The sequence below is a fragment of the Magnolia sinica genome, chromosome 18 (genome assembly GCF_029962835.1).
Source record: "Magnolia sinica isolate HGM2019 chromosome 18, MsV1, whole genome shotgun sequence".
Classification (NCBI taxonomy): domain Eukaryota; kingdom Viridiplantae; phylum Streptophyta; class Magnoliopsida; order Magnoliales; family Magnoliaceae; genus Magnolia; species Magnolia sinica.
In genome coordinates, this window is record NC_080590.1 from 60,491,095 (window position 1) to 60,505,569 (window position 14,475).

At 37.0% G+C, this 14,475-nt stretch overlaps 1 protein-coding gene across 1 annotated transcript in view; it reads left to right on the forward strand.

Moving 5' to 3' along the window:
* The window catches only part of LOC131233785 (uncharacterized), a 154,061-nt gene that overhangs the window by 39,547 nt on the left and 100,039 nt on the right, over nt 1-14,475 (forward strand). Inside the window, exons 13-14 of the mRNA XM_058230575.1 lie at nt 533-602; nt 5,467-5,530. Of these exons, the coding sequence (XP_058086558.1) occupies nt 533-602; nt 5,467-5,530 (134 nt within the window). The remainder of the gene's footprint in view (nt 1-532; nt 603-5,466; nt 5,531-14,475) is intronic.

The window sequence follows — 14,475 nt, forward strand, 5'->3', positions numbered from 1 at the left end:
CACATAATCGTGCATCTTCTACTTTGCCCTATGGGTCTAAAGGTAGCCATGTATGCCTTCAAATAAATATATTATACATATGTCCATTTTCCTATAATTTCGTTAGCTATGGGTGCCTTAATTCCTTTGCTTGCTTTCACTGCTACATTGATTACCACTTGCTAGTACAAGGAGTTAGCCACCTTCGGGGATGTGGTGCCATGTATAAATAGCTTAGCTGCTGCGCTACCCAACTTCTCAACGACAGTTCTAGTCTGCATTTTCATATTTTGAAACAACCCTACTCCACTTGAATATGTTGCTGCTTCCTTCCATGCTACATGGAACGTAAATTTCATATTTTGTAGGATAATTAGATGATGGAATAGGTTAGTGGCTACATTAATGTATCGTTTTTTAGTTTGGTTTTAATTGGAAATTAACAATGCGTTTTCATATTTTCGATGGGTTGACATAGCTATTTCTAATTTTTCTTAGTTATTTCATACGCCCCTTCTTCTTCTAAGTAATATTTTGTTTATTTGTCTTGTAGGAACCCAAAAAACACTAACGTTGTGGAGAATATGGTTAAAGCACTTGCAAGAGTGGTTTCAAGTATACAGGTGGAACAGATTGTGCATTATTTTATTAGTGTCTTTATTAATTCCTTTATGATTTGCTTCTGTATTTTTATAGTGTCCTGTCTGCTCTAGTATATAGGTGGAGAGTATGTCTTGTTTTTGCACAGTCTGAAACTTTATTTACCTCTTTTTTTTTTTTTTTTTTTTGTCCTATACATGCTTCATGATAACAATTTTTTACTTAAACTGGTTTGCTTTGAGAGATTTCAGACAAAACAAAGAACAACATTTGGCTTTTTCTTGCTTTGTCGAGGAAATAAAAATATCCTTGGAATGAATCGTGGTTAAAATATAAAATTAGGAAACATGAGTGATGGGCTTGATGGAATTGCATGTAAAATATAATGAGATCTTTCTTGCCCAAGTTTGAAGTCTTATGGTAAGCTTCTGAAGGCTGAGATTTAATTGAAAGTTGTGCTAGATAACAGTCAGTCGTGGGCTGATTTAGAGTATAAAGGATCTGTTTAACAGAAGAAAAGACATGATTTTGCTTCTTTTATTAAATTTTTTTTTTTTTTTTGGGTATTTGGAGCGGTGAAGACTTTTTCATTGGTGGTTTCTTCTCTAGCTTTGTAATTTGAGTCAATTTGTAGCTGTTATGAGTTTCACACATATCACTCGACAGAGCATTATATGGAATCGTAATTAATTACTCATTTCAGTTTTGTTGTAATTTGTCCCTGAAATTGCAAACAGAGTACATGGAATGCAATTTTAGCAGCAATAGGAGTGAAACAAGGAATTAGTTAATATTGCTGACCAAGAGGCACCCGAAAATGACAATTTTCGAGAACTTGGGTCAATAATTCAGGAGAGAAAAAGATTGAGAAGGATGATACTCATAGAATTAGAGCTGGGTGGATGAAGTGGAGATGTGCCTTTGGAGTTTATCTGATTGCTGCATACTAATGAAACTGAAAGTGAAAGTTTAAAGAATTAGACCAGCGATGCTTTCTGGGACAATGTTGGGCAATCAAGGAACGGTATGTTCATAGGATGACTGTAGCAAAAATGAAGATGTTGAGATGGATGAGTGTCAAGACAATGAAGGATAGAATTAGGAAAGAATGCATTCAATTTTTCAGGTTTCTGTTTGCTTTGTGTTGTCCTTTATTTTCTTTTCCGCTTTGTCTGTTTCTGGGTTGCTTTGGCTCCCTTCTTTAATGAATATTCAATCTTAAAAAAAAAAAAAAAGATCTTAAAAGAAGCACCAATAGGTGATTGGATGAGGGGAAGGAGACTTAAATGGTTTGGCCATGTGCAATGAAGATCAAGAGCTACACCATTTAGGAGTGAGTTGGGTCAAGTTGAAGGCTTTAAAAGGGCAAGGGGAAGGCCCAAAAGGATGTGGGTGGGGGTGGTAAATGACTCAAGGACTATTGTTTAACTGAGGACATGGTCCGTGATAAAGTGGAAAGGGATAACGGGTTTGTGTACTGTAGCTGACTCCAATTAGTTGGGAAAAGGCTTTGAAAAAATGATGCTGATGATGCTGATGGCGATTTCTCTTCACTCAACAATGAATTATAGGGATTTGCATTAAATCAGTGTTATCGGTAATTGTTGTGGATTGGATTGGTGTTTGTGGTTTTCAATTCAAGATGGTGCGGGAGAAGTCCACGATGGATTTGAATCCAGAGATGCCTGTCCAACATCAAACCATCGCTTTGTTTTTGAAAAGGCCTGATCAACTCAAACTAGATTTACATTAGGTTGATGATTATGCATTTGATGTTCAGTCTGCTTCACCAGCAAGCATCTCAAGCTCTAGTCGATCTTGATATCTAATTGTTAAACGGATGGGGAGATACTAGGGAAATGGAATATGGTGTAGAAAATGGAGTTCTATTGATGAATAAGGCCCCATACTTATGTTGATAATCCAATTTGAATAAGAGCTTGCAATTTCGGTTCAACAACTGTGTGCCAATTTGCATGATGGCCAGATCAACCCTCGTAGATGTAAAGCAGGTACAATGAGAAAGGAAAATTGAAGGATAGAGGTGGACAAGGGGAGGTCGAAGACGATGAATGTGGGTCCAACATAGTTCATTTTTCTGGCTAGTTGCTTGGACAAGTTGATGTTTAGGATGGTATTGTTAAACCTATGGACAGATTGGTAAAGGAGGCTGGCTATTAAAAAAAAAACCAGAAAAGTAGATTGAGGTGGAGATACTAGAGTTTGATAGATGAATACTCCCCATGTGATTTTCTTGATTTTTTAGGTAGAGCGGAGACAATCTTTTGCTGTAAGGAGCTAGCATATCATAGGAAGGTCTAAGAAGTAGCTAATTTGTATGCTTGTGGTGGTGGACAAGCTTCAAGTGGACTGTCCTTAGGTAGAATTGAGAAACAACAGTTAATGGAGATTTTTGTGGAAGTGTGGTGTAGCCGGCTAATGGAAGGATCCACCTAAATGTAGGCACATTCAATTTAAGCATGAGAGCACGAATAAAGTAGAAGAGGCTGGAAGTTGCCTACATTTGGGCGGATCTTCTCATTAACCGACTACGCCTAAGTGTGACCATTTTAATTTGGGCGGACCTTCTCATTAGCCGATCACGCCAAAGTGTGACCATTTTGGTTAAGTAGAAGTGATACTTATTTGTGCTTATTGGTATCGAGAAAGATATTTGATGGTGATTTTAGTGATATCGTGGCTTTCTAAGTTAAGTACAAGGTTTAAAAATATTTGAATTTTTTATTATTTATTAATGCCAACATGGTCTTTTAGTGAATTAAGCACAATATGGAGAGGTGGAGAAAACATAAATGCATTTACTTTTTTACTATAACAAAAACACCGCTTTGTCTAAATTAAGCACAATATGGAGAGGTGGAGAAAACTTAAATGCATTTACTTTTTTACTATAAGAAAAACACCGCTTTATTTAGACATCTTAGTACCTACTCCCAGTTTATCCCAACCTATGAATATGATGGAAATTGTGAGGGTGAAGATCACGGCTATCACCGTTAACATTATGAAATGGGCTGACCATTACGTTTTTTTTTTTAAAAAACCTATGATAGTTATGTAATGGACCATTACGGGGTCTTTCAGGCCGTAATAGACCGTCACAGGGCATTTATAACAGCTGTTCTGACCCCGTAACACATAACGATTACCATCATTATTGTTATGTCTGTCATGTAATGTTTTGAAATCCTTGGTGAAGATTTGTGGTTGCCTTGAAATGAAAAAGCCATACATATTTTTTTGATAGGTAACACTACTAGGCATGGTGTGCCATAACAGTTGTTACGGGACCGTAAAGGCCGTTACGAAAAGGTAATAGTGGCAACCTTTACACGTTATGGGGTCATAACGACCTTTATTGAAAAAATAACCTATAATAGCCGTTAGAACCTTCATAACGGCCTATTACGCCCCCTCGTAAAAGCCATAGCAGCCCAGTAACGGTCCATTATAGGGCTAATACAGGTCTTTTTGGCTTTTTTTTTTCAATAAAAAAAAAGAGACACCATATTGGCCGTTACAGTCCGTATCGTAAAGGTAATAGTGGTGGCCACCGTTACCGTTATGGAATTCCTTGCTACCATTGGTTGAACCCTGGATCTCTCACTTGCTACATTGTCTCTATTGGCTCATCTAACGAGTGGGAGAGTCACATTTGCGAGGTAAATATATGCAAGTACATAACATACATTTGATTTGCAGAATAGAGTTCGTGAGGTAAATGTCCTTTTGGCTTAATTCTCTTCACCATGTTTACAACCATCATGCTTGATTCACACAAAGTTGAGTGAAATATGGTTATAAGCATGCCTTTGCTTCCTCTCGCCACATATGAATTGTACAGTTGGAGTCGTATTGTAAGTCATCAACCTATTCAGGGAACAAGTTCCTCTATATTCAAACACGAAGATGCATTGAATGAAAATGGCAGGAACTTGTGTAATTTTCAGTGTGTGTGAATTAGCATCAATATCCTCATTGTAACTTTACTTAGAAGTGTTGTCATAAAAGATTGTTAAAGAAACACTACAAGATCCCAAATCCGTTGTTACTTCTTCTCAGGATTTTAGCTACAACTGGTTGTGACATAGCTACAATGTTGACAACAATGACAAACAACAAATCCTATTTTTTGTTAGTTGACCCATTTCTACACAGAATTGCCATTAAAACGGTTTCCGGGTTTGCATTTATTTTCAGCCAAGTAACTGTGAAGTTTCATGACACGAAGCATTAGTTTGCAACCTCAAAATGTTTAATGGGACTGTCACAATCATTTTTTCTTGGTTAGTGGAATTCATCATGATATGATGTTGCATTTGAGTTTCATAATACTGACCTTCCATTCTTTCTGTTTGTATTCCATAATTTCTTTTAGTCTTGATTCTTGCTTCATGTAGATTTCTAACCTACCTGGATAAGGCATGGTCGTTAATTTGGTTCAGGTCTTGACCAAATTTTTGTTTGTCATCATTTGTTAACAATACCCATTCTCCAGATTTCTTTTCTTGTAGAACGGATGGATTTAAATGAGACTGTTTACTAGTGTTGCACATAAAGAAGGATGTCTTATTCCCGTTGATTGTTAACAATACCCATTCTCCAGATTTCTTGTAGAAAGGATGGATTTAAATGTGATCGTTTACTAGCGTAGCACATAAAGAAGGATGTCTTATTCCCGTTGATTTACTTTGTCATTTTCTTAACTAAAACTGAGTGGCACTCGGAAACTCATGATTCTACTTAACCTTTATTACCAATCTTACAAACTAGATTAAAAAAATTATACTTCAATATCCTACTTACTCTGGATAAATGTAGTGAATTTTAACTTTTCCTTATATAAAACCGTGTTTTCTGTGCTAGGTTCCAGATACAAGTGAGGAGAGCCTTGCAGCAGTTGCAGGAATGTTTAGTAGCAAGGCTAAAGGTATTTGTTTATTACTGTTTATTTAATAGTTTCTTGTGTTGATTGACATGATTTTATTTTTTTGGTCATTAATTTTCATTCAATTTTTGAGGCACCACCAGAGAATGCTGTTTATTCTAAGAATTTGCCCATCTGATCGAGACAATCGGATTAGCACAAGCTGATTGCAAATACTTATTTTGTCCTCGGGAGTCGTGTAAATGTGGGGCATCATCTGTTCTTATGTGTCAATATCTGGACCAAGACAAATATAAGAAACCTAACATGTTGAGGTTATAAAGCCTCTCAAAATTAGCACAAGGCTTGAAAATATGTGTTTATAAAAAACGGCCCATGTTGTTTGGCCCATTTAATTTATGAGATTTAGATGTATTATGGGTTCTTAATGTTATTGTAGGCATCTTTTTATGAGGTGTACTATGTCCCTTGGTGAATCAACAAGAAGAAAGTGCACATACTCTTATGTAGTTTTGCACAATTTATAAGAACAGTTGCGGCTTATCCTCCTCACATGTGGCACTGATGTACAGCTATCCAGATAATCCAATTTCTGATCGCACTGTGCATGGAGCATATCTCAAAAATCACACTGATCAAGCAATCCTAACCATCCAATTAGTGGCTATCAAATGGATTGTTAACAGAAAAAAATGAGTGGTACAAATTGGAAGGGTTAATATTATCTCTAAGTGCAATTTTTAAGTTATGCAACAAACACAGTTGCGTTAGTGATTTGTACAGTCTGGATTGCTTTATAACTATTCCATGCATACGGTTGAAGAGTCTCCACCATTTTTTAAGTTGTGTAAAACTAACATAAGTGTCTAGCCTAGCTAATAGAGGTCCATTCCACTAGGCCTAATAAAAAATATTGCGCAACTTATAACATACAAACTTGGAGTAAAATTGCTTTCATGAAATTCTCAAAATTGTACTTTATGCTTAAAATTAGTATACCTTTCTCAACAAATTTGACATGTTTTCATCCCACTTTTCCAGCACACATGTCACGTATATATCTAGTTATCCACTTATATGTATATATAGATAGATACATATTTCTATATCTATATCTTGTGTAGACATACATACATACATACATACATACATGCATGCATACAAACATGCATACATTAGCATATGTATATATACATGGATGTGTGTGCGTGGGCGCGCTATGAGGTTGACCTCATGGGAAGCAGAGCTGTGTGGGCCCCACAATGATGTGTGTCGGACACCGGCCCCATCAATCAGATGCACCCATCCATGGTGGGCCACAGGTCTAAAAATCAGGCCAACCCATGACCTAGGTCGGCCACACCATAGACAACAATAGAGAGTGGATATCCACCCATTGAAATCTTCATGATTGTTTATAGGGTCCACTGAGATGTGGTTTAAGAATCCAGCCTATCCATTCTGTGTGTCCCACTTGGATGAGGGGTCACAACAAGTTTGAGCCACATACAAAACTCAGGTGGGTCCCAACAAATTGCTTTTAGATGTTTTAGGCATGATTTTACGTTGTTTCAAATGGTATGGCCTACTTGAGTTCCGGACATGCCTGATTTTTTGGGATAACCTAGAGGGGACCCACCAAACGCACAGTTTGGATGTCTTATACACATCTCGGTGGGGCCCACACAGCTCGACCTCATGGGAAGCTCCCACGAAGTTGACCTCATAGTACCATTTCACACACACACACATATGCATGTACATAGACAAATATTTATGTATGTGTGGAAAGGGTTCCATGAGGTGTATGTGTGGAAAGGGTTCCATGAGGTCGACCTCATGGGAACTTCCCGTGAGGCTGAGCTCTGTGTGCCCCACAGTGATGCGTGTTGGACCCACACTATGCATTTGGTGTGCCCCATGGGGTATACTATAATGGCCGTTTTGTAACAGTAACAATGTCAACCATTACGCGTTATGGAAAAAATGATCCGTATCGGCCCTGTAATGACTGTTACAGCCCCTGTAATGGACCCATAACAGTCTATTACGGGCCAATACAGGTTTCTTTTCTTTTTTTTTTTCTTTTTTCTTTTTTTCTTTTAAAAGAAAAAAAGAAAAGAAAAGAAAAAAACAAGAGAGACCGTAATAGCCGTTACGGCCTCCATTATTGTTATGGCACTTCTTGGTGGGTGGGTCCCAATGATCAGCCGTATCTGGAATTCAGCTGCGCAAATCACGTGAAATCAAGCCTAAAACATCTAAAAGCACTTTGTGGGGCCCACCCAAGTTTTAGAATGGCCTGAAATTTGGTGTGGCCCCTCATTCAAGTGGTACACACACAATGGCTGGGCTGGATGTTTGAAACTCATCTCAGTTGGCCTTATAAATAATCAGGAAGGTTTCAATGGGTGGGCATCCACATTCAACCATCGTCTGCAGTGTGGCCCACCTAAGTCATGAATTGGCCTGATTTTTAGAACCATGGTCCACCTTGGAAGGGTGCATCTAATTGATGGGTGGATGTCCTACGCACATCACAGTGGGGCCCATAGAGCTTGACCTCATTGGAAGTCCCATGAGGTCGACCTTATAGTACCTTTTCCCTACACACGCATATATATATATATATATATATATATATATGGGAATGATACAACATAACCGACTGTATACAAACCAGTGATCAATGTATAGATGGTATTGGCTCAAATATCAGCTGATATTATCAACATTGCACATCGGCAATACGAAATCTCAAACTACTCATAAAATTACCTTGTATCAAAGGCATAATCATTGATATATGCTGATATGATATATTGGTAAGATGTTAGTTAAATAAATGCTGTCTTGATCAACACTTGTGATGTATCGCAATTTGCAAGTAATGATTAACACCTACTGACGTTTCAGATATTCATGTGGAAATAAAATCCAAGAAAAGAATAAAGCCTTTTTTTTGTCCCTGAATCAATGGAAAAATTATTATCCATTTTTTTAATTTTAATTTTAATTTTATTTATTTATTTATTTATAAATTATAAATGTTTTGAGTTCTAAGTCTGTTATCGTGTCTTTTAACATATCAGGAAGTTTCACTATAAAAATTTCACCATTTTCTTGAAGTTTCTGCAATGTTTTCTCCAATCTACTTACAAAAAATTTTCCCCAGGCTGTGTGACATGTATATCATGCATTGGGATATTTCCCGATGTTTCCATATGCCAAGGGTGTGATACATAGTGCATATGATACATAAGACATTGATGGTGAGTGTGATACATAGTGCATATGATACATAAGACATTGATGGTGAGTTAAATGCAGTTGAGCTGTGTGGGGCCAACTGTGATGTGTATGTCATCTAGTTCATCCATTAGTTGCACCATCCCATGTTTTGGCTGGTTGCTAAAGATTTGGCTGCTCCGAGAATTTAGGAGGGCCACACCATAGAACATCCAAATTCAAGTTGTGTGGCCCTCTAGACCAGAGTTTTGAATCGAATTGATTTTTGTGGGTGGCCCTTAAGCTTGGTTTAGTGCACCTGATGAATGGTTTGATGGCAAGAAACACAAGTAGTGCTTTAAATGGCGGTAGCGTTCAACCCTCTGTAGCATGTAGTGCAAGTAGAGTAAGCTACATGATACTTCTATTTTTTAATTTAAAAATATGAAAAATATGAAAAATAGTAAGGAAAGAACAAAAAATATAAAAATGCTTAAAAGATGATTTATTTTTTCAAGTATAAGCATGTTCAAATAGTTATTGATTATCATTTATCAAAAACCAATCCATATATATAAACCAAATCAAATCATTATCACATCAACAACTTTCTATGCAAATCACCTTAATTAATAATGTCTAATTGAAACCACAAGTGATAGTTATGAAAAGAAATTAAAATCCCACAGGTTGAGAGTATTAAGTGCAAAATACAAAATACAATTACCATTTATAAAAAAAACGTAGCGTACACTACATACGCTTCAACCCTTGTAGTGTATGATACAGGGGATTTATGCTATTTGCTAACGCTACACTATGCTATGGGCGCTATTCAAAACAATGAACACAAGAAGTAACCAAGACTTGGTCCAAGCCCATTTCGCTTGTTAGTGTCTAAGGGAAGATGACGTCGGAACTCAATTTGTTTATTCGAAGATTAAAAAAATAAAAAATAAAAAATTCATGAGTGTTATGATCCACGAGTCCATCTTTGGATTACTTGCTAAATTCATGGATGGATCAATTCATAAGTTTGTTGAGGGATCTACCAAATCTTCAAGGGATTTGAAGGTAAAACAATGGATGAGCAATCTGTCATAGAGAAAGAAAAGATGGACCATCTGACAATCATATCAAGGAAAATTTCCAAGTTAAGATGGATGAGGTGGTTCCCCATCAATGAGGTCAAGGGGCAATAATTGGAGGCTACTTGCTACCAGTACAATGCTAGGATGAACACAGCTGGTTGGCTCCACAAGCTTGCCAATCAAAGATCTAACTGATCCAATGTTTGAATCAGTTTGAACGAGTTATGTCCACTTTATTGGAAGTGCGTGGGGTTGTAACTAGTCATTTTGTCATTTCCTATTATATCATGGCATCCTAATTGTCAAAAGTTTATATAAAGGTCACCTTGCTTGTAACAATCCATAATCTATCTTCAAATATGAAAAAGCTTTTGTAATTGTTCATTGGTTATAGCATGTGTTGCTTCCATTTGGGTATGTGTTGCCAGCAGTAGAAGATAGGGTTGATTGACTACTAGTTTTGACTAGTGGGCTATCGGGATTCCTTCCTGCATTCTAGGGGCTGTTTAGTTAGTACAAATGTTTTCTTTATCAGGTAATAGTTTTCATATTAGATTTTGGAAGGCAATAAATAAACCTTTAACCTCGCACCCTTCGCTTTCAAGTATTCATCCGTTTTCAGGAAGTTAGATTTAGTTGGAGTCTTGATAATGAAAATCTCTGTATCCTTTTCTTGAGTAAGAGTTGATGACACTTGAATGTCTTTTTCCCTTTAAAAAAAAGCCTTAAACTCTTCTTCAATATTCTTATTTGATACCACTATAAAGTTCCTAAAAATCATTCAAGCCTCTACTCTTGTACCCATCGCCATCATTTTTTTTTTTTTGAAAGATGAAGGATTTCATTAAGGGAAAAGCGAAAACAAAAACAAAGAGAAGGGCTACTGAGAAGGCAGACCACAGCTACACACCTAAAAAGAAAAAATCATGACCATAAAGATCCTTGACATTAGAGGCCCACTCTATCATGTAACGCCTAGCCCTAGTAGCTATAGTCCTAGCCATGGTAGTAGTATTCCTGAAACATCTGCTATTCCTTTCTCCCCAAACCGACCACCAGACTGCAAGAACAGACATCCTCCATATGATTGTCTTTTCCTTTCCTAGCTGCACCCCATGCCACACTTGAAGAAACTGAATAACTTCGCTTGGGAAACACCAAGATAAATTAAAACTGGATATAATCTCTGCCCAAATGGACTGAGCGAAACTGCAGTGGAGGAGCAATTGGTCAACTAACTCTTCTGCCCTCATACAACAAAGGCAAATATTAGGGAGGATCATCCCCTTCTTCCTCAGATTATCCACTGTTAGGATTTTCTTTTTCCCTGCAAGCCAACCAAAAGCTAGGATTTTCGGGGGAGCAGCATAATTCCACAGAAAAGAGAGATTAAGCTTTGGATGAGACTTCTGCTTATGCATCAGGTTATAGAGAGACCGAACTGAAAAGAGAGACGATTTGTCTGGAATCCAGAAAATCTTATCTTCTGACGAGAGAGAGGGAGCTGCTGTGTAGAGAGGGAATGCCAAATCGGTTACATATCGGCCGTATCGGCCGATACATAACGGTAACGGTACGCACCGTTACCCGATTCGGGGCCGAAACGGCCGATTCCAATTTTTGTACCCGTATCGGCCGATACGGGGCCAATACGCCCTTAACGGCCGATACGGGCGTAACGGTCACCCGTAACGGTCAGCGCCGTAACGGTCGAAAAACGGCCATTTTTTTTTTGCATTTTAAGCTCCGTTTTTGATGTTTTTTCGAAACTTCTTGCTTCCAAACTCCTTCTCACTCCTTCTACTACTAATTTCGACCAACCTTGGCTGGATATTTGGGGAAAAAACACATTATATTAGCGGATTTTGTTGAATCAAAGCTTGGTCGGCCATTTTTCATAAATTTGTCAAAAAGTATTTATACTTTTTTTAATATGTTTTGCTGTTTTAATTATCTCATATGATGTGTTAATCATAGTAGAACATGTTAATATGCAATTTACAGATTTGGGGTGCCATTTAATATTTTTTTAATATTTTTTTCTATTTACGCATGAATTTTGCCCCTTTTTTTTAAAATTCAAAAAATCAATTTTTAATGATTGTTTTGCTGTTTTAATCACTCCATATGATGTGTTAATCATAGTAGAACATGTTAATGTGCATTTTACAGATTTGGGGTCCCATTTTATATTTTTTAAATATTTTTTTCTATTTACGCATGAATTTTGCCCCTTTTTTTTAAAATTCAAAAAATCAATTTTTAATGATTGTTTTGCTGTTTTAATCACTCCATATGATGTGTTAATCATAGTAGAACATGTTAATGTGCATTTTACAGATTTGGGGTCCCATTTTATATTTTTAAAATATTTTTTTCTATTTACGCATGAATTTTGCCCCTTTTTTTTTTAAATTCAAAAAATCAATTTTTAATGATTGTTTTGCTGTTTTAATCACTCCATATGATGTGTTAATCATAGTAGAACATGTTAATGTGCATTTTACAGATTTGGGGTGCCATTTTATATTTTTTAAATATTTTTTTCTATTTACGCATGAATTTTGCCCCTTTTTTCAAAATTCGAAAAATCAATTTTTAATGATTGTTTTGCTGTTTTAATCACTCCATATGATGTGTTAATCATAGTAGAACATGTTAATGTGCATTTTACAGATTTGGGGTCCCATTTTATATTTTTTAAATATTTTTTTCTATTTACGCATGAATTTTGCCCATTTTTTTTAAAATTCGAAAAATCATTTTTAATGGTTGTATTACTGTTTTAATCATGCCATATGATGTGTTAATCATAGTAGAATATGTTAATGTGCATTTTACAGATTTGGGGTGCCATTTTATAATTTTTTAATATTTTTTTCTATTTACGCATTAATTATGGCCCTTCTTTTTTAAATTTAAAAAATAATTTTTTAATGATTGTTTTACTGTTTTAATCATGCCATGTGATGTGTTAATCATAGTAGAACATGTTAATGTGTATTTTACAGATTTGGGGTGTCATTTTATAATTTTTTTCTATTTTCGAATTAGTGACTTTATGTTTTTATTTGCTTATATTGGACAGGTTTTGCCTTGGAGCTTCTTAGGGTTTAGTTAGAATATAAAATCATCTTTATTAACATAGGTCATACACTCATACTCAAATCTAATTATCTAGTGTCTACCTAAGCCTAAAGAAATGTCTGGATCTGGCCAACAACAAGTAAGTGATGATATTGGATGGCAACATTGTGAGAGGGTTGGTGGTACTAGGCACCAAATGAAGTGCAAGTATTGTGATAGACTAGTGACTGGTGGAATTATCCGTCTCAAACAACATTTGGCACATCGAAAGGGTCAAGTTGCGCCATGTAGTAGAGTACCGAAAGAGATAATGCTTTTAATGCAAGCTAGTCTGGATGAGTCGAAGGGTAAACGTGCTGCTGTACAAAAGAAGAAAGATGATATTTTGGATGCAGCTCGACAGGAAGTGTTTGGTCCTGAATATATGGGCATTCGTGATGAAGATATTATTGATTCTGACGAAGATTCAGATCGAGAACTTACTATAGCTAGGAGAGAGAGCTTGCGTCTAGCTCGTGAAGAGGAAGAACGTCGCCGCATGTTTGGCACGCATGGGTCAGTGCGTGATACAGGGGAGGGGGGGGGAGTGGGAGTGGGAGTGAGAGTGAGAGTGCAACTGGAAGTGCAACCGCGCAGTGGGGGTGGGGGTGGGAGTGGGGGGTAGGTTGGGTGGGTTACGACGTATGTTTGGGAGCCGACGACAGATATCTTCACATGATGCCCCTATACGTTTGGATGAAGAAGTAAATGAGCCTAGGAGACCCTCTATTGATCTAATCCTATTTAGGAAAGAATCAACTAAACAAAAGAAGATAAAACAAATGTGGAGTAGAACTTCCGTTGAGAAATTAGGTAGAGCAGCAGCAAAGTTATTTATATATGCCAACATACCTCCTAACGCAGCCAATTCTCCATATTGGCAGGTGGTAATTGATGCAGCAGAAGCAAGTGAAGGAATAAAAGCTCCTACGCTAAGGAGATTAGGGGAAATGGACAGATGCAGAGTATGCGGATGTGAAAGCATACGTGGCTACCTTTAAACCTGTATGGCAAGCCAGAGGATGCACAATCATGTGTGATGGTTGGACTGGCCCAATCAGACGCAGCATGATCAACTTCATGGTATACTGCCACTTAGGAACTATATACCACAAGTCAATTGATGCCTCAGAGGCAACAAAAAATGCTACTTATATTAATGGACTAATGGATAAAGTTGTGGACGAGATTGGAGAGGAGAATATAGTGCAGATTGTGATAGATAATGAAGCAACATATAAGCTTGCAGGACATATGTTGATGGATAAGAGAAAACATCTTTTTTGGTCACCATGTGCTGCCCATTGTATTGATCTTATATTGGAAGATATTGGGAAGAAGAAGAATGTTAAGGAAATGGTCGAAAGGGCAAGGGAAGTGACGACGTTTATTTACAACCATAATCAAGTAGTTGCAATAATGAGAAAGTTCACGAAAGGACGAGAGTTGTTGAGGCCTGCGGCGACTAGATTTGCAACAAACTTTATAGCATTAGAGAGTTTATTCCAGCATAGAGAAGAGTTGAGTGAGATGTTCGCTTCC